Source organism: Neomonachus schauinslandi, chromosome 3, assembly GCF_002201575.2.
Source record: "Neomonachus schauinslandi chromosome 3, ASM220157v2, whole genome shotgun sequence".
NCBI lineage: Eukaryota > Metazoa > Chordata > Mammalia > Carnivora > Phocidae > Neomonachus > Neomonachus schauinslandi.
In genome coordinates, this window is record NC_058405.1 from 62,782,354 (window position 1) to 62,803,921 (window position 21,568).

General features: G+C 33.2%; 1 protein-coding gene across 1 annotated transcript in view; it reads right to left on the bottom strand.

Annotated features, from left to right (window-relative positions):
* Window positions 1-7,147: 7,147 nt before the first annotated feature.
* The window catches only part of COG6 (component of oligomeric golgi complex 6), an 89,414-nt gene continuing 74,993 nt past the window's right edge, over window positions 7,148-21,568 (bottom strand). Inside the window, exon 19 of the mRNA XM_021678311.1 lies at window positions 7,148-9,417. Coding sequence (XP_021533986.1) covers window positions 9,270-9,417 — 148 coding nt within the window. The 3' untranslated portion in view covers window positions 7,148-9,269. The remainder of the gene's footprint in view (window positions 9,418-21,568) is intronic.

Here is a 21,568-nt window from a genome sequence, read left to right on the forward strand (position 1 = left end):
TCTTGTTACCAAAACCTGACAAAGATATTAAAAGAGAGGAAAATAACAGGGTAATCTACAGGCCATGAACATAAAATCAAAAAAATTCTAAATAAAATACAAATAAATCAAATCAAGAGGTATATAAAAAAGATTGTACATTATGACCATTGGGTTTATTCCAGGAATGCAAAGTTGTTTTGACATTTGAAATTCTCCACATTAAGCAAATAAGGATAAAGCCTATATAGTTATCTAAATAGATACAGAGAAAAAACAATCCACATTTGATAAAATTCAAAACTCATGATTTAAAGTAATCATAACAAATCAGGAACAGAAGGGGACTTTCTTAATTTGATAAAGCTTATCTACAAAATATCAGCCAAGTAAAAGCTTTCCCTCCTTCCTCACATTTTGGAAAAAGACAGGGGTGATCACGATTACCATTTCTATTCAACACAGTAACGTTGTACTGTTGAACTCTGCACAGCGTCATAAAGCTAGCAAGACTAAGAAGAAAAAAAAACCGTCATTAATCACAGACTATGTGACTGAATTTATAAAGTTTACCAAAAAATCTACAAATAAAGTTTAGAATTAATTAATAAATTTAGCAAGGTCACTAATCACTATATAAAACAAAACTAAATCCAGTGGTTTGTACAAAAAGAGAAAATAATGTGATCAATATAGGATTATCCCAGGAATGCAAGAGTGGTTTATGATCAGAAAAACTGTAAATGTTGGGCGCCTGGGTGGCTCAGTCGTTAAGCATCTGCCTTCAGCTCAGGTCACGATCCCAGGGTCCAGGGATCGAGTCCAACATTGGGCTCCCTACTCGGCAGGAAGCCTGCTTCTCCCTCTCCCACTCCCCCTGCTTGTGTTCCTGCTCTCACTATCTCTCTCTCTGTAAAATAAATAAAAATAAAATCTTAAAAAAACTAGAAATGTCATTTACCACATTAACATTCAAAAGAGAAGAGCCTTATGATCATATGATGCCCTCTGATTAATCTACTGAAAACCTACAGCAAACATAATTCTTAACGGTGAGATACTGGGAATGTCACCTTTAAAATCTGAATTACAAAACGTGCCCATTATCACTGCTCTTGGTTAACACTGTGCTGGCGGTCCTAATAAGGATGTTAAGACAACAAAAGAAATGGAGGGCATATAGATTGCAAAGAAAGAAACAACACGGTCGTCTAGTCTCAAATAATATAAATGTCTATATAGAAAACTCAAAGCATGGATATTAGATATAATAAGTGAGTTAAGTGCTAATATCTAATTTAATCAACATATAAAAATCAATTCTGTTTCTATACACAGCAACAGATAATTTTTTTTTTTAAAGATTTTATTTATTTATTTGACAGAGAGAGAGATAGCGAGAGCAGGAACACAAGCAGGGGGAGTGGGAGAGGGAGAAGCAGGCTTCCCGCGGAGCAGGGAGCCCGATGTGGGACTCAATCCCAGGATCCTGGGATCATGACCTGAGCCGAAGGCAGACGCTTAACGACTGAGCCACCCAGGAGCCCAACAGATAATTTTAAAATGTAATTTAAAAATAGATGCCATTTACACTATGAACAAGAACTGTGAGTTTGTTAGGAATGAATAGACCAAAGTTTTCTTAGACTTATATGAAGAAATATAAACCTTTATAAAGGACACTAAAAATACTCTAAATAGGGAAAATTTAACATGTTCATGATTTGGATTATTTAACATCATAAAGATATTAATTGTACCCAAATTGATGTACAGATTCAAAGTAATTCCACCCATATTCCCAACTGCTGCTTGAGAAATAGAAGTTGATTTTAAAACCTAAGTGGACGAGCAAAAAGCCAAGAATGCCTGAGGCATTCTAGATGAAAAAGACAAAATGGAACATCCTACCATATATTAAGATTTTAAGGTTATAATATTAAAATGTTTGTGCAGGAATAAGTAAACCTATGAAAACAATGCACGGAAGATCCAGAAATGTGCCCACATATGTAAAAATTTATGACAGAGATAGCACTAGCCTCATCCCACTGTTATCACACACAAAGTAGGAAGCAATACTAATAATTCTGCATCATCCCCTGATACCTGCGGTTACCAAGAGCAACACCATGGCTAATGATTTACCGCTTACAAGCAGAATCACAGGTTAACCACAGGAGTGTATTTGCACATTTTTGGGTTTCTGCAAATTCCATTATGATTTATTATTGTATGATTCATTACATTAACCTGTTAATACTCAGTGGTTAAGTGATTTCTTCTTTGTAGGATTCAGAATAAAGGCCGGGTAACTTGACATGGTGTTTTTGTTTTCGGTGTTTTTAACGGCAGCCTTCTGACTTCTGAACGCTTGCTTTGCTGACATCTTTGTTTGTGAAACGGAAGTAATACAGTTTTCAAGAGAGAAAAATTCCCGATCTTCTATTAAGTGCATATTGCAAGGCTGTGGAATACTAACCCAATCTTTGGTTTCCTTTTTAAGACTTGGCTTCTCAGGCAAATGCATTTTTTTACCTCCCTGCACTCCTCATTACCATTTTATATTCCATCTGAGGCCTGGATAGCAAATAGCAGCCAGCTCTTGTCTGAAGTCTCCAAAGTAGGCTCATACATTTGATACCCCCAGGAAGGCTCATGGCATCTCAGCACAGGAGACCCAACTTTTGATGCTGGCTTGTGTAAGAAAAACCACTCGTGTTTCTTGTCATTTTGCTTTTAGTAGGCAAAAACTAATGCTCGCTCCAGTAGAATTCCAGATCTTGACATTGATGGAAATGAACAGAATATTCAAGTAAATTAATTTCCTGGTGGCAAAGCTATTAACTTTGAAACTCCTAGATTGGCTGGGACTTTAACTGCTTAAAATATACCATGAAAAAACACTTTGTCAAACAATGATACATCCTCTCAAAGCAAGCAAATATTTCATATGGATATTTTCAGCCCTGCCAACAATTTTCCCTTATTTTCATAAGCTTAGTACCATTTATTTTTACTTATTAAATTATCAGTGCTAGGCAAGTTTTTGTTTTTGACATTAATGTTAGTTGGATTCGATAGATGAGCATGCTGTTATTAAATGATTATTATATTTGTTTCTTAGCCAATTTATAGTCATTTCATGTGTGGATATGAAAATACATAATTATATAATCTATCTCCAGAAGCACATTTTAAGAGAAAATAAATACATATTTTCAAGATAATTGTGCTTAAGTACGATTATAGCCCTAAAGTAACCAACCATATGTAGACCTATGTATTTATAATAGTATCTAAACAGTATATTTAACTAAATAGGAAAAATAAGCTGACCTCCAAGTATTCAACATTATTATGTGACTCTGCATTTTAATATTTATTTTAAAATCTATATTGTATAAAAGATGAAAACTTTTGCCTAATATAAGGTCAAATATTTATACCTATGTTTCTTTCTGAGAGTTTTATAGTTTTTAACTTTTACATTGAGATCTTTGACCCATTTTGAGTTAATTCTTGTATATGTCATGAATATGGTCCAACTTCAATTTTTTTTTTTTTAAGATTTTATTTTTAAGTAATCTCTGCAACCAACATGGGGCTCAACCCCACAGCCCGAGATCAAGAGTCGCACGCTCCACTGACTGAGCCAGCCGGGCGCCCCCCAACTTCAACCTTTTTGTATGTGGACTTCAAGTTGTTCTGGTGCCATTTGCTAAAAAGATTATTCTTTCCCCATTGACAGGTCTTGGCAACTTTATAAAAAAATCAGTTGACGATGCATGTGTGAGTTTACTTCGAACTCTAAATTCTATCCCGTTGATGCCTATCCTTACGCCAGTATCACATTGTTTTGATTGTAGTAAGTTTTGACATCCGGAAGATTCAAGATCGTTTAGGTGATTCATGGTCCCCTATATGTCCATATAAAAATTTTGGGATCAGCTTGTCTATTTCTGGACCAAAAAAAAAAAAAAGGCAAATGAAATTTTGATAGGGACTGCATTGAATCTACAGATCAGTTTGGGGAATATTGCCATCTTAACAATATTGAGTCTTTCATCCATGAACATGAAATGTCTTTCCATCTACTTAGACCATCTTTAATTTCTTTCAACCATGTTTTGTAGTTTGCAGTGGGTATTTCACTTTCTTGGTTAAATCTATTCCTAAGTATTTTATTCTTCGTGGTGCTATTGTAAATGGAATTGTGTTCTTACTTTTTCAGATTGTTCATTACTAGTGTATAGCAATACAACAGATTTTTGCATACTGGTCTATATACTGCAATGTTGCTACACTTGTTTATTAGTTCTAATACAAATATGACCATATAGATAGATAAATATAAATATATATAACAGATATACATGCTCATACCATCTTCAAAAGGACATAGATTTACTTCTTCCTTTCCAATCTGAGTGTCTTTTATTTATTTTGTCTTACCTAATTTGTCTGGGTATAATTTCTAGTACAACGTGGAAGAGAAGTGGCAAGAGTGTACAACCTTATCTTACTCATGATTTTAGGAGGGAGAGCTTTCAGTATAATGTTAGATGTAAGTTTTTCATAAGTGTCCTTTATCAGTTTGAGGAAGTTCCCTTCTATTCCTAATTTGTTGAGTGCTTTTTGTTTTATCAAATGCTTTCCCTGCACCTTTTAAAGTAATCATGTTTATTATTTATTCTATTAATACGGTGTAGTACATTGATTGACTTTCATATGTTAAACTGGTCTTGCATTCCTGGGACAAACTCACTTGGTCCTAGCATATAATCCTTTAGTATGTTGCTGGATTTTCTTGTTAGTATTCTGTTGAGGATTTTGCATTCATAATCATAAGGGATACTGGACTATGATTTTCTTATGTTGCCTTTTCTGGCTTTATTATACCAATAACAAGTGTTGGCCTCATAGAACAAGTTCGGATGTGTCCCCTCTGTTCTATTTTTTGGAAGACTTTGATAAGATTAGTGTTAGTTCTTTAAACATTTGATAGAAATTATCAGTGAAGCCATTTGATCCAGGGCTTTTTAAAAATTGTAATTGTTTGGACTCTAGTAATGAAATTGAGTCAAACTGAGTCAGAATCAATCTCTTCGCTATAGGTCTATTCAGATTTTCTATTTCTTCTTGAGTCAGTTTAGATTGTTTTTCTGTATTTGTCCATTTCATCCATATTATCTAATTATTGATGTACAATTATTTGTAGTATTCTGTTATCCTTTTTATTTCTGTATTTTATTTCTGTAGGTCAGTACTAACTTTTTATACCTGATTTTAGTAATTTGAGTCTTCTCTCTTTCTTCTTGGTCAATCTAGCCAAAGGTTGGTCAATTTTTAAAAAAAACCAATTTATTCTTTTTTTTTTTTAAGATTTTTCTATTCTTTATTTTTATTTTTTACATATATGTTTATAAATAACAACTTCTTTACATGTAATACTGGTCAGCACATCCAATAACTGAAATAACATTTTTCTCAACATGACGAGCAAGGAACACTCCTAGAAACATCTTACATGTTTCTTTAAATCCTTGTCTGCATGCATTACATTATGATTAGCACATACACTCTCAGAAATAACTCTTCTCAACATGCCATACAAGAAACAATTTTTCAAACTTTTTTACATGTGTATTCAAACACATCTCTACATGCATTACGGAATGGCTAGCACACCCATTCACTGAAACACTATTTTTCTATTCGATATTTTCTCTGTGTCTGCCATAATCTTTATTATTTCCTTCTTCTTGCTTTCAGTTTAGTTTGCTTTATTTCTAGTTTTTTTAAGGTGTAAGGTTAGGTTAACTTATTTCTTCTTTAATGCAGGCTATCTATTTTCTTCTGAGCACTGTTTTTGTTGCATACCCTAAGTACTGGTATGCTGTTTTATATCAAACTTTCATTCACCTCGAAGTTTTCTCTAATTTCCTTTATTTCCCTTTTAACCCACTGGTTATTTAAGAGTATATTGTTTAATTTCCCTATTTATTTATTTTCCTTTTGTTATTGGTTTCTAATTTTGTGCCATTGTAGTTGGAAAAGATACTTTGTATGATTTCACTCTTTTTAAAATTTACTGAGACTTGAATTGTGGCCTAACATATGGTCTGCCTTGGAGAATGCAGCATGTAGACTTGAGAGGAATGAGTACTCTGCTGTTGGGATGGTGTTCCATCTAGCTGGCTTGCCTGAGTCCTCTATTTCTTTGCTATTCTTTATTTCTTTGTTGATTCAAGTGACTGTCTAGTATTCTTTCATTTCAGCCACAAGGACTACCTTCATTTTATTTTTTTTTAAAGTTTTATTTATTTATGGGGGGGCAGTGCATAAGCAGGGGGAGCAGCAGAGGGAGAGGGAGAAGCAGACTACCCGCTGAGCAGGGAGCCCAAGAGGGCTCAATCCCAGGACGCTGGGATCATGACCTGAGCAAAAGGCAGATGCTTACCAACTGAGCCACCCAGGTGCCCCTCAGCCACAAGAACTGCCTTTAACATTCCTTTAAGGCAGGTGTGATAGTTTTTGTTTATCCTGAGCTGTCTTAACTTTGTCTGTATTTTCACAGGCAGTTTTGCTGGCTATAGAATTCTAAGTTAACAGTTTTGTTCTTCCAGCACTTTAATATATCATCTAATGCTTTCTGGCCTCTATGGTTTCTGAGGAGAATCATGATAATCTTATTGTAAATCACATGTACATGATGAGTTATCTTTCTCGCTGCTTTCAAGTTCCCCTCTTAGTCTTTGGCTTTTGATAATTTGATTGTGATGTGTCTTGGTGTGTATCTCTGTGTGGGCTTGGTTAACTTCTTAAATGTGTATATTAAACTTTTCAACAAACTTGTAAAGTTTCCTACAAATATTTCTTCAAATACTCTTTTGGCCCCCTTTCCCATCTCTTTTCCTTCTGAAACATCCATTGTGTGAATACTGATAATATCCCACAGGTCTCTGAGGCCCTGTTCACTTTCATCCTTTTTTTCTTTTTTCTTTTTTTTATCCCTTTTCTTTCTGTTCCTCAGATTGGATAATCTCCACTGGCCTAACTTCAAATTTGCAGATTCTTTTTGCTAACTATTCAAATCTGTTCAACTCCTACAGTGAATTTTTAATTTCAGTTATTATAATTTTCAACTCCAGAAAAGATACTTATAATTTTTGTAAAATTATGACTTTAAATTATAATTTTTATAAGTTTATAACCATAAAAACTTCATTTTTGCAATTTCTACAGGAAAGATGGAGAAGATGAGTGCAGTATTTGAAGGTGGGAAAATAAGGGAGATTAATCTAACAGCTTCTATTTTCTCTATAAATTATGAGGGTCATTAAAAGTGAGGGTGGAAAAGTCATTTTGAAAAGTGGAGAGGTGAGGTTAGCTAAGAGACGGAGTAGAACTACAAAGCAATACGATGCCATCTCAAGACTATGATCATGAATTTAAAAAGTCATTCAGTCCATTTATGTGATTTTTCTCAGGTAACATTCATCTGTTCAAGTACAGGTGCAAAGAAAGAAACAGAAGAATTCAACCAGAAGTTTTTGCGAGGCAAATACCTTTCTCTGAGAAAAGGCTAACATGTATTCTCTAAGGTTATACTTATGCCACATCAAAACAGCTCAAAATGCAAACCAGGAAGTATATAGCAAATATAAGCGTGTGTCCACGAATTCGCACTTATAATCTTTTATTTTGACTTAGTACTCAAGATAATATTGGTAACACATTCTGCTCATCAATCTTCCACCATCTCAATTTGGCTCTATATTGTACTTCCTTTTCTATTAGTACATTTTCTAAAAACACACTGATGAGATGTATAAAAATATACTTCAATTATCATTGTTCTAGAAATAGTTTTAATATTTTGAGGAAACTGTATAAAAAGCCAAATACACTTTTTTCCTAGAAAACAAAGGGATTAATTAATGATAAGGTAGCAATCTTTTTTTCATTATAGAAATAAATTATATAAAATTTAAGCTCTCAATTTATATCATACTTTATTTTCTCTCTTTTATATATCACACATACTCATTGAAGGAAAAAGACTAAAAGCATAGATTTACACCAAAAGAGGTGATAAATAACTGCTCTTACTCCAAAAGAATCGTATTAATATAAACAGTTACAAATTTCAGATACATGAATAGGCCATGTTCTGTAAATAATGTGTTATACATTATATGTTATATAAATATTAGTTTTATCTTACCATTTTGCAAAATATTTTAGCTTTGTCCATTTTTTCCTTATGCCTCAGTTTTCTCATTTATAATTTAAGGACTCACCTCTTTTTATAGTTTTACCAGACATTAAGATATTTTGCTAATAAGAATCATCCTTGAAATCTTACCAACAAAGTAAAGTCACATCAAACACATCGAGATCTATTTTTTTGAAAAACACAGTGATTCTGAATCTTACTCATAGGTAAAGTTCTAAAGTCAGAGCCCAAATCATTCTTTGTGAGGGGCCACCAGGGGGTATAGATACACTGTCAGTGAGCAGTTGCTACTCAGTATTTTTCCTCTGGTGTGAGAGTAGATCATTTTTCTTTGGTTTGAACACCAGATAAAATCCGTAGTTGGTTAGGTTTAGAGTTCGTACTATATAACAAATACCTATCATTAAACACTACATTTACATGCAGCACAGGGTGCCTACATGCCTAAAATCCTTTTGAAGTGCGAACTTCACCTTGAATTCAGTCCAGGGTATACACAGAGTGACATCCACCCTCTTTAAATTACTTCTCATTCTCTCTCTTTTCCCACTTTTTGCTAAGTGTATATTTCTGCTCCTCAGTTTAAATATGTCAACTCACATGAATAACTAATAAGAAAGCAACTTAATCTTTAGGTAAGGAGATGTTATGTCCCACCTTTGTACTAATTCTTAAGTTTAGACAAATTTTTCATGTATGATTAATTTGGAACTAATGTTGTAAAGAAAAATCTCTCAAACCTTTCATACAACTTTTCCCCATACATTTACATTCCAGAAAACTGCAGAGCTGGGGAGGTGGCTCGCAGAGAACACAGCATCTCTACATAAGGAGCAGATACAGAGCAGCACTAACTCAGGTCGAGATTATATTACTTACTTCCATGTATCTGTGATTAAAGAAAAGAAACCACTGGGACCTCCAATATTGTGACACAAAGAAAATCGTAACCATCAAATTTCAAAGTGAAGATTAACAGACTAAAGAACAAGAAAACCTTTAGAGTTCTAGGGATGCACTATTTTGCTAAAACATTCAAATAAGATCATCAGGAGAGAAGCGTGTGCACTTGCTGCGGCGATCGGTGTAGGATGCTCTCTGGATCTCTGTATTCATTGACTGGATTCATCACAGCAGCATATACTTCACCGTAGGCTCTGCAGACTAATTCTGTAGACTGTTTTATGATCTGCTCTCTATTGATAAACAAACAATATGTGAACACACAATCCGAAAATAAAATACTAAGAATTTTAAGAAGCTTCATATTTGAACCAACACATTTCATTTTCATAATTACCACATACATACTATAAAAAAAATCATTGTACAACTACACAAGTTACTTTGGTTTGGGGATCAAACATACTTTTTCATATTCATTATTTGTTTACTGTTGCAGAAGGGCAGGGACTGTGTTTTGTTTACAGCTGTATTTTTAGGATTATTAGACAAGAAACAGAAACTGTGACCTGCCATCAATGTCCTGATCTTGCAAATGTGACTGATAACACATTAACTTTAAAGAAAGAGGTTTATCATCATTCATATTTATCAAGTCTTCGAATCTCAGAATAACTTACAGTAAACTGTCCTTTCAGCTATAGCTCCTACACCAGTAACCACATTTTAGATTTCTCATCTATTTATATTACCAGGTTAAAATAATGTGACCCTCCAACAAGTCAGCATTTTCCACAAAAAGAATTTCTACATATGCACATAAAAGAATAAAAAGTTTTAAATGAACTGAAGCAAATTTTTAAAGATCTGACTAGAAAAAATAGCACTGGGTTCATAAAATCTGCATCAACTCTCTCCATGTTCTCATGACATTTACTTCTTGTCATTCTCAGCTACTTCTATTCAAGTATCACTATACCTAGTGATAAAAACACTATCTTTTCTGATTTTTACAACTAAATTTAAATGTGTCTTTCATGCTTCACTCCCACACCTACTTTTTTGTTCTTATTTCTGTCAGTGGCATAACCATGTTGCGTCACCTCAGTTCAGACCCTAATGAACTCTTGTATGGAGTACAGAAAAAAGCTCCCATCTGGTCTTCCCTCTCCTAGTCTCTTCTACATTCAATCTATCATAAGCACTGCTGTTAGATTAATCTTTCTAAAGCATACCTATTATCTTGTTTCTCCCTCACCCAGGGCCTTCCTTCAAGGAGTTTCTCTGGTTTCCGAGAAGTCAAAATCCCTCATCCTGTCATTTAGAATCCTTTATAATACCTTCCATATCACAACTCTAATCCTGAAGTCCGACTCCTGACTGTTCTCTCTGCCCTGCTCGTTTCACCTGAATTCCTCCGCTCTATTCCTCCATTTGCCCAGGATGCTTTTCTCTCTCTCATTGAAATGCCTTTAATTCTCAGTAAAAATGTACTCTCTCATTTCCTGATCCTCAGAGCTAGAAATAATTATTCCATTTTGGAAAGTCCATGACCAAAATGATACTTAAGAAGACTATCTGTGGAAACATGTATCTGTGGTCTAAGAAAGAATAAAATTAACTGGACAGAATGAGAAGGGAAGTACACTTATGATCTTCGATCATCAGCACCCTGTTCTGACAGGGTCTCAAACTGTTGGTGAGGTGAAACAACTTGACATTTCTCCCAAATTGCTAAAGCTTTCAAAATGAGAACAGGTAGAAGGAAGTTACACTGAGTGAATGCTCTGAGCAGCATGGAGAAATGCTATTGGCTACACTACCTTTTCACTGGAAGGGAGGGTGGTAGGAAGTGGTTTGGAAATCTACTTAACCAGATGAGCCTTCAAGATATTTTTCATCTATTAGTGATCATTCCTATAATTAACTGAACATAATAAATGCATCAATATGATGCAAGATTATTTTCCATACATGAAATAGATGAAAAATACTATAAACTGATTTTTAAAAATCTGTTAAATATAATACACATTTGATGCCCATTTTGCAACAAGTCACATAACGAATTTTAGGCATAGTGTTTTTCGTTCTTTACTCAAAGCAGTAAGACAGATTTTGGAGGAGTGTATAAAGCATCCATTACTTATACCTAATACTCTGAAATTGATACTCAATCTGAACATAGTGTGTTATTTATACTATATAAGGAATACAAAGAGACAAGGCTATTCCCTCTCACAAGAAGTTTAAAATCTGAATATGGTACAATAATGAATATTAAATATAATTTTAAAAAATCTAGAGTAACTGGTAAATGTAGACTGAATTGTTGAAAAATCTGAATAAATTTTAAATTTTATTCTCAAGTTCAAATGATGAAAAATTTTAAATTTACTGGAGTTTAATTGTAACCCAGGGCAGGTTTCTGTTTATAAGCTAAACTAGCTTACAAATGTCTACAACTCACAATGCAGCAGAAAAATCATTATAAATCTGAAATGGAGAAAACCAGAATAAAGCGATATTGCTAAGACATAAATAAATAAAATCAAGCCAATAAGACCAAGTAAGAGTTTATAATTTATTTTCAATGTGGTATTTGATAGTACAGCATTTCTCATTCTGTTCCTCAGTTTAGGAAGCTACTAAGACAGGGAAGGGATTAAAAAATGAACACGGCTGTACAGAACAAGATAAGAGATACCAAAGCTCATGGAGAAAAGAAGTCTTCCATGTAGTGGGGTAAATAAAGGAAAGGGCAAAGAACTGTTCCTCCTGGCCTGTCAGCTAGCTGCTAAAGCCAAACAGGAGAGAAAGGCAATGGGAAGAGAGATTCTCCAAAGTGAATCTGAGTCAAATCCAAACTGTAAAGAGCAAGAACTGTGACTGATAATGATTTTTCACATTTCTGGACAAACGTAAGAGTTCACCATCACTACCAAAGCCAGGTAAAGGTCCACACTCACATTCAATAATTTTTTTCTAATGAACTACATATAGTAGAGATCAAATGGTACAGTGATGGACATGACTGTCAGAAGACCTTGACTCTTGTTGAAGCTCTGACACTTCTTAATGTTACCTTGAACAAGTAATTTAACATTTCTAGGACTAATTTCACTACTGTAAGGCAATATATTGAGCTTGATAATATTTACAGGGTACTTTTACTCTTAAATTATTCCATTGGATTAAGGGCATTTTAATGATCTATTTTTAAAAAAAACCTCTATGTGCATCTATTTACACATACATACATACATGTTATTTTGGGGAATTGGGTTCCTTAAATAATGATTTATAATAAGCATATCAGTTATTTGTATATAAATATTTTTACTTTTATATACAAATCTTGTGTTAAAGGTTTTACTTTCTTGCCATTTTACTATCCCCTCCTTTTTATTTATAGTGCTAATTACTATGCAATTAGTATGTATCTTTTATCTTAAAAAGAATATGCATGTATCTGTATATCTAACTGTCTGTCTGCCTGGTGTCTTGGCCCAAGTTATTCACTAATATCATTTAAGAAATGCAGAGTCTCGAATAATGAAGAATCATTATAGTGACAAATAATCAATGCTCAAAATGGAAGTTTCAGGTATTCTCTAACTAAATACAAAATCACCAACAAATCATGTCATCATGTCAGTCATGTGCTTCTGAAAACTTGGAATATGCTTATCTACCAATCAACTCGTGTACAGACAGGGGGAAAAAAGCAGTATTGTTTTTTAGTGGTGTATGCTGAGCACTGGTGCTAGCCTGGGCATCCACCTCAGATCTACACACTGTATTTTGATCAATCACAGCCAAGTCCATAGCTGGTGGATGGAGAGTACTTTTAGAATTATTTTTTTTCCCAATTTGAATTCAATTAATTAACATATAGTGTATTATTAGTTTCAGAGGTAGAGTTCAGTGATTCATCAGTTGTATATAACACCCAGTGCTCATTACATCAAGTGCCTTCCTTAATGCTCAACATTCAGTTACCCCACCCCCCACCCACCTACCCTCCAGCAACCCTCAGTTTGTTTCCTAGAGTTAAGTCTCTTATGGTTTGTCTACCTCTCTGATTTCATCTTATTTTATTTTTCCCTCTGTTCCCCTACGATCCTCTGTTTTGTTTCTTAAATTCCACACATGAGTGAAATCAGATGATAATTGTCTTTCTTTGATTGACTTATTTTGCTTAGCATAATACCCTCTAGTTCTATCCACATCGTTGCAAATGGTAAAATTTCTTTTTTTTTTTTTTTTGCTGGCTGAGTAATATTCCATTGTGTGTGTGTGTGTGTGTGTGTATGCATATATGTATACACACACACACACACACACATATATACACACATATCACATCTTCTTTATCCATTCCTCTGTTGATGGACAGCTGGGCTCTTTCCATAGTTTGGCTATTGTAGACACTGCTTAGAATTATTTCTGTAGGTTAAAATCTAAACATAGGTCCTGCTTTTCACATAATCAAAGAGTATGAAAAAAGGCCAGTTGAAAGGGAAAAAAATTTTGAATGTAAGCTATGATCATCTATAAAGTTAGACCATTAACCTCCTTCGTCTCTTTACTACCCATGAAAATCTCGTGGGTAGTAATTTATTAGGTGGTGCTCTATTGGCCTTTGGAGAGTTTAATTATCTTCATTGTGCAAATAGAACTTTCAAAAAATAAAAACATAACTCATACAAATAAAGAATGAAAGAATGTCAAAAATTTAATAACTCCTTCATGAGGAAACTATTAAGATGGTAAAGCTGGTCATTTTGAGGAACTGGTCATTTATAGGCATTTGGAAAGGAAGGTTAGAATAAAACAGTTTAGACAAAAAACGGGTTAATGTCCCAGGGAGCAAAAAAATACACAGGACATGAGGAAGCATGGGGTCTTTAATCAACAATAAGCAGAGCATCAAACTATGAAACATCCCCCCAAATAATTAAATAATTCTCAAAGGGCCTGTTAACAATGCTGCAGTGTGACATGGAAAGGACACACTGCTTTCCCAGACCCGATTTGCCCTATTTCTAAGTTTCGGAAAGTCTTTCTTATGCTTAGAAAGTAGTTTGCTATACCAGTGTATCATATATCAAGGATAATAGTCATGTAGTTAATTAACTACTGGAAAAAAGAAAAAAGAAACTGAAGGAGGAGGAGATGAGGATGTTATAAAATTGTACAGAAGGGCAATACTTTTCTTATGCATCAGAATACCATGCATTAAGAAATTCAATTTGTCCAGTTATAAACATCACAATGTCCTAAAAATTTAGTAGTATAAATCTCAAAAATATTAATAAAGACTAATATATGACTAAATGGAGATATCACCCATTTTAAAACATGTTCACAAAACATTTTAAATAATTATTTAAAGCATTTAGCTGTGATAAGAAATGAACTGCTTACTTCCAGAATCAGTGAGCTTGTCATTAATCAGTACTTTAGGATTTTCGTTGCCATAACAACATGACACAACTTTTATCATTACCATAAACCCAGCATTTCTAAAAATAGCTTATTTCAACATTCAGGCTCTGTGATCACTAAATTGAGCTTTATTACAGAACCACAGTTAAGAGTGCAATCAAATGCATCACAGGAGAGAAGTCATTAACAGTTTAAGCCTGAAAAACTAAAAAGAAAAGATGATAATATACTTATAAATAATAGATTGGTTAAAGAACTTTGATTTTTCTTTTAACATAATACAAACATCAAAGACGTCACAATGGGTCAAGTTAATTTTCATCCCAGGTCAGTTTTCTGTCACTCACTGTAAAATTAAAGCATATCTTAGGGGCATTTGGTTGGCTCAGTCAGAAGAGCATTCGACTCTTGGTCTTGGGGCTGTGAGTCCAAACCCCACACTAGGTATAGAGATTATTTTTTTAAAAAAATCTTTTTTAGAAAAGTATATTTTACATAACACCCTGCCCACATCTCACATAAGTGTTACCTATCATGCAAACATTTTTGAGCTTCCTTTAAAAATAATAAAATAATATAATCTCAACATAGGACTAATAAAAATACACTACAGGCCAGTGTTAAAGAGAATAGGTTCTGGAATCAGAAATACTGGATTCAAATCTTGGCTCTGCTTCTTACTAATTGCTTGCCCTTGGTTCATTTAACCTTTCTAAGCAATGTCCTCTTCTGTAAAGAGGAAATAGTAATTCATGGACTCACTGGGAGGATTAAATGAAGTTAAAGGATCAATCTTGTTGAGGTATTCAGATGGATTACATTGTAGGGGTTGGGGTGGGGCAAGGGTGAAAACAGAATAGTTCAGAAGCTAATGTGATAATACAGGCATAAATGACACTCCTTTGGACCATAGTGATAACTGTGAAGATGTTCAAAAGTAACTAGTCTCCTCTCACATAACTTTTTTCTAGATAAACATTTAATGAAGTGATTCCATGGGAATTTTGACTGAAGTTATATTGAATTTATTGGTTTAACTATATCACATAACCAGTTTGAGAAGAATACTATACAAATGTCTATGTTGGAACACTGAAAATCTACAGCAAACATCACACTTAATGATGAAACATCAGAAATATTTTCACTAAAGTTCAAAATAAGATATGCACATTCACTATTACATCTACCATTTACCTTGGAGCTCTTAACCAATATAATTAGTTTAGTTATAAATACTGAAAAAGATTAATGAAACTCATTGTTTGTAGATGTCTTTACCAAAAACTAAACAATTGATAAGCTAACAGAACTAAAATAGAGTTTAGTTGCTTGGCCAGATTCAAAATTATCATATAAAATTTAGCATGTTTCCTATATACCAGCAATATCTAATTAGAACAGGTAACGGAAAATAAAAGATCATCTTATAATAGTCACAGAATAAACCTGATAATATATAGAGAAGATTATATGAGGAAATTACAAAACTTGATTGAAAATTCTAAAAGATCTGAATAAATAAAATTCCCATGTTCATAGATGGGAATATTCACTAGTGGATTATACTTTTTCAGTTCTTTTTTTGCTCATTCTTACATTAGTGTGGTGAATGTTTCATATGCACTTGAAAAGAATGTTACCTTCTATAGTTGTGTGTGGTATTCTATATCCTTCTATTAGGTTGAGCTGATTAGTGGCATTGTTCAGTTCTTCTACACCATACTAGATTTTTGTCTACTTTTTCTATCAACTACCAAGATAGCAGTGTTGAAATATCTACTTCTAATTGTCAGTGTATCTATTCTTCCTAAATTTTTTGAGCTTATACTGCTTGTTTTTTTAAGTTCTGCTATTATTTGCACATATTTAAGATAATTATATCTTCTTCAAAAATTTATTCTATTATTATTATAAAATGTCCCTCCTTATCTTTGGTATCTGTCCTGCAGTCTAATTTTTCTGATATTAATATAGCTACTTTAGCTTTATTATGATTAGTATTTGCATGGTATATCTGTTACCATCTTTTTACTTTTAAATATCTGTATCCTTATATTTAAAGTGGTTTTCTTATAGATAGGCCATGCTTTTTCATCTAATCTAAGAAGCTCTGCCTTTTATCTGGAGTGTGTAAGTCTTTTCCATTTAATATAGCTATTTATAAGGCTGAACTTAAGTCTGTCATCCTGCTATTTTTTTTTATATTTGTCCCTCTGTTCTTTTTCCTTTTCTGCTTTGTTTTGTTATGATTGTTTTTTAGCATCTTATTATATCTATTGGCATGTTAAGATAATTTTTGTTCAAAAGCTTGCTGCATGGTTCACAATGTACCTTCAAAAATATTATATAACCTTATAACATCACAAATGTACATTTCTACTTTCCTCCCACTCCATCTTTTGTGTGTTTGTTGTCATAAATTCTATTTCTATATGTTAAAAATTCCACAATTCACTGTATTTTTGTTATAAATGGTCAACTATCAACTATATATTTAGTATTTCTTGTGCTCATTATTCTCTGTGAGTTTTCTTCTGGTATTCCTTTCCTTTAGCCTGAAGGACTTCTTTTATCATTTCTTACAGTGCAGTATACTAGCAATAAATCCTCTCTGCTTTTGGTTATCTCAAAATGTATTTATTGCTCTTTCAGTTTGAAAGATACTCTTAATGAAAACACTATCAAAGTAGATATTTAAAGATGATATTCTATTGTCTTCTGGTTTGCACTGTCTCTAACAAGAAGTCAGTAATATAATATACTTACCATTATTCCCTACAAATAACCTGTCTTTTTCCCTCTGGCTGCTTTCAAGATTTTTCTCTTTATCACTGGTTTTCAGTAATTTGATTATGACGTACCCTTGTAAGGTCTTCTCTGTTGGGTTATTTAACTTCTTAAGTCTGTGGGTTCATGTTTTCCATCACATTTGGAAAAAGTTGTTTTATTTCTTCAAATTTTTTCTGACTCAATCTCATATGACACTCCAGTTATACCTACTTTAGATTGCTTAATATTATGTCACAACTCACTAAGATTCGTCATCTTTTTCTAGTATTTAATTTTTTTTATCTGTGCTTCAGTTTCTACTATACTCTTTTCAGGCCGACTGATCTTTCTAGGTGTCCAACTGACAGGCCTACTCAGTTAATTTTTCATTTTAGATATGATACATTTGGGGTATAGAATTCTCATTTTGTAAAATTCCTTATTTTTTCTCTCAGTATGTTTTCCTTTAAGTCCCTGAACGCACTGTAAATAGCTGTCTTAAAGATTTTACCTGCTAGTTCTATAAATTGTCATTTGTCAGTTTGTTTCTACTGGCAGGTTTTTTTTCTAGTTTTGGTTCATATTTTCCTACTACTTCACCTAAGTTATTTTTTATTGCATTATAAATGCTACACTGTTGATTGTATTTGTTGTCATCTTTAACAGTGCTAAGTTTTGTTCTGGAAGGCATTTAATTTAGTTAAAGATCAGCATGATCTTTTGGAGTTTGTTTTTAAGCTTCTTTGAGTCTAAAGTAGCCTTTACTGTAGGACTAAATTAACTCTGTTTTTTTTTTTTTAAAGATTTTATTTATTTATTTGACAGAGAGAGACACAGCGAGAGAGGGAACACAAGCAGGGGGAGTGGGAGAGGGAGAAGCAGGCTTCCCACCGAGCAGGGAGCCCTACGCGGGCTCGATCCCAGGACCCTGGGATCATGACCTGAGCCGAAGGCAGACGCTTAACGACTGAGCCACCCAGGCGCCCCAAAACTAACTGTTTTTAAGGCTTGGACTTTCTGAAGTCTCTAAAGCATTATGCAAGTTCCAGTTATTTTTCAGCTCACAGGTTTCCAGTAGCTGTTCTTTCCCTAGTAGTCCTATTTTCCCCCAAAACTTACTTTATTTTTATTGATACAGGTATTCCTGACAGTTAATGTGGGTGGCTTAAAAGGAGGCAGTTAAAGAAAAGAGGAAAAAGAAAAATTATTCTGTCTACCTCTTTAAAAAAATATTTCCTTTAAAGGCATTATTTTTTAATTATTACATTATTTTCCTAGTATATATAATAGAGGAAGATCCCTGAACAAGAGTTCTCAAATCATATCCAATTTCTGATATGCTCACTTTAGGAAGCATCTATAATTTCCTTTATTTCTTAAATTACTCATAAAAATAAAATTCTGAATCATGAAGAAAAGACATTGAGAATAACTTATGTATTTTATTTTATTTTTTTAAGATTTTATTTATTTATTTGAGAGAGAGAATGAGAGAGAGAGAGCATGAGAGGGGGGAGGGCCAGAGGGAGAAACAGACTCCCTACTGAGCAGGGAGCCTGATGTGGGACTCGATCCCAGGACTCCAGGATCATGACCTGAGCCGAAGGCAGTCGCTTAACCAACTGAGCCACCCAGGCGCCCGAGAATAACATGTATTTTAAACTATGGTTTCTGTAATCTAATCTCTATATTTACACCATTGAAAGGTGAATATTGGAGTTTGTCACTGAAAAAAGAACACACCCTTCTAATTCACCCCAAGGAAGAAAGGAAGGAAGAATTCCTTAAACCTATTTTCTATACAACTTTGCTTCCTGGTTATTTAAATTTATTCAATAATTTATTTTGATGCTGAGGGATTCAATCAAAATCTCTTTGAAAGGAGTCAAACTCTAGGACAAAGAAAAGGGAGACAAGAGTGATAGGTGTCCCAAAGGTACTGCAACCATAGTAAAGTGCAGGAGAGCAGAATATTAACAAAATTTTAAAAAGATAAAAAAGAATATTTTATATTACAAAGCTATTTCAAATAAACAATTGACATTTTAAATAAAATATGAATAGAAAATAAATTGGTGACATAAAAATATGAAATTAATTTTGATTAAAAATCAAAATTATCATTTTGAAAAGGTTCAAAATTTAGCTGAATAAAATATTGTCTCAAATGCTTTATAAATAAATACTGTGCCTCTACAGTAGCAGAAATAAGGATAAAAGTTAATTTTGAAAATAAGAAAATGCCATCAATCAAAAAAAAGGGAAAAAAAGCAGTTAGAAAATCTGCCTTCATGGTGAATCTTAACTGTATAAAATGTCCTTTATTTTCAAAACAGCCCTGATTTTTACAATAAGTAGCCAAATTGCTATCACATTTTTTCTTCTGAAAATATATTCACAGGTTACATTTTAATTTTAGAATACTTTGCAAATAACATCTTAGAAATTTTCTGAATGAAAAAAGTGATATTGTTAAGTAGGTAGTAACCAATTTCTCTTAGTTGTCCTATTATTACTTATATGTGTATCTCAATTTTTATTTTATTTTTTTAAAAGATTTTATTTATTTATTTATTTATTTATTTATTTATTTGACAGAGAGAGAGACAGCAAGAGAGGGAGTGGGAGGGAGAATCAGGCTCCCCACCAAGCAAAGAGCCCAAGGAGCCCGACGTGGGGCTCAATCCCAGGACCCTGGGATCATGACCTTAGCCAAAGGCAGACGCTTAACGACTGAGCCACCCAGGCGCCCCACATATCTCAATTTTTAAATGTCACTATATTAGTAAGAATTTATAACAGGATGTTAAGTACATACTATAAAAACAAAATACTAATTAAAAAAATTTAGATTTTAAAACAATATACCAAAAACTATGTTCATTTGGTTGTTAATAAAACAACAAAATTTATATTATTATTATTAATCAATAAAGCAGTAAAAGTAAATGGAAAACTAAAATACTTCAGTAATAGAAGACAAACATCTGATTTGAAATATCATTTAAGCTTTTTAGAAAATCTGAGGAGTCCTCACAGATAAAGAATTCAGATAGAGTCATAGAAAGTGCTTAATCCCACTGCTAGTTCTGTAATTTTACTTTAAACTATTATTAAAGTTTATGAAAGGGAGGGAAAAATCTATTTAGAAGTATCCCTGAGTCTAAGGACGTACACTTTTAAAATTTTGATGAATGCTGTCAAATTGCCCTCTAAAAGGATTGTACTAATTTATATTCTCATCAACAGCATATGAAATAATGCCCATTTCCCAGACCCTTTCCATTAGCATATAACAAACTTTTTATTGTCAGTAATCTGACAGGCAGAAATTCTCATTGCTGTTTTAATTTGCATTTTTGATCATTATTATGTTCTCATATATTTATTTGCCACTTGCATGTCTTCTGTGAATTGTCCAAACATACAGTGCCTGTTTTTCTACTGTTTTGTCCTGATTTGTGGGATTTTGTTCAATATTAAGGGTAACTTGTCTGTTACATAACTTGCAAATACTGTTCCACATTACTGTTTATATTTTAACTTAGTTTATATTATTGTTTTCTGTGAAAAAAACAAACTTTCAAGTGTTTTGTAGCCAAATCTGTCCATTTTCTCCTTTATGGCATCTTGGCTGCATGCCATCCTTTATAAAACACATTAAAATTTCCCCTCAATTGGCATATTATGAAAAGAATAATGGTATGTTTTATATTTAGTGATGCCCCAAACAACTCAACATTCAAATACTAAGACTGAAACATGTGGTTAAATCTAAAAGAGCTGCAGGTATTCATTTAAAAAAATAATTTAAGAAACACACACAACAATTTGAGCCATGGCATAATGGAGTTTCTTTTACCATCTCTCAGGTCTTTAGCCTTCTATTATGTAGATAGTATGAGATCTTTCAGAATAATAAAATATAAAAGTAAAAAAAAAAATTAAAATCATTCACTCTAACTACACCTAATATGGGAAAATTCCCTAATTCTATGCCTGAGAAAAAAATGGTCCATCCCATTTCCAGCCAATTCTAATTGATATCAAATTTTTCTGCATGTTGAGCCAAAAGCTGCCTCCTTGCTTTATTTATTACTGTAGACCTACTCCGCGGAAAAAGAGAAAACAAGTGTACCACCACCTCTGTACCACTGCATCCTTGCAGATAATTGAAATATTTTCAAGTTTGATTGTTCTTTCCTTATTGTACTTTTTAAT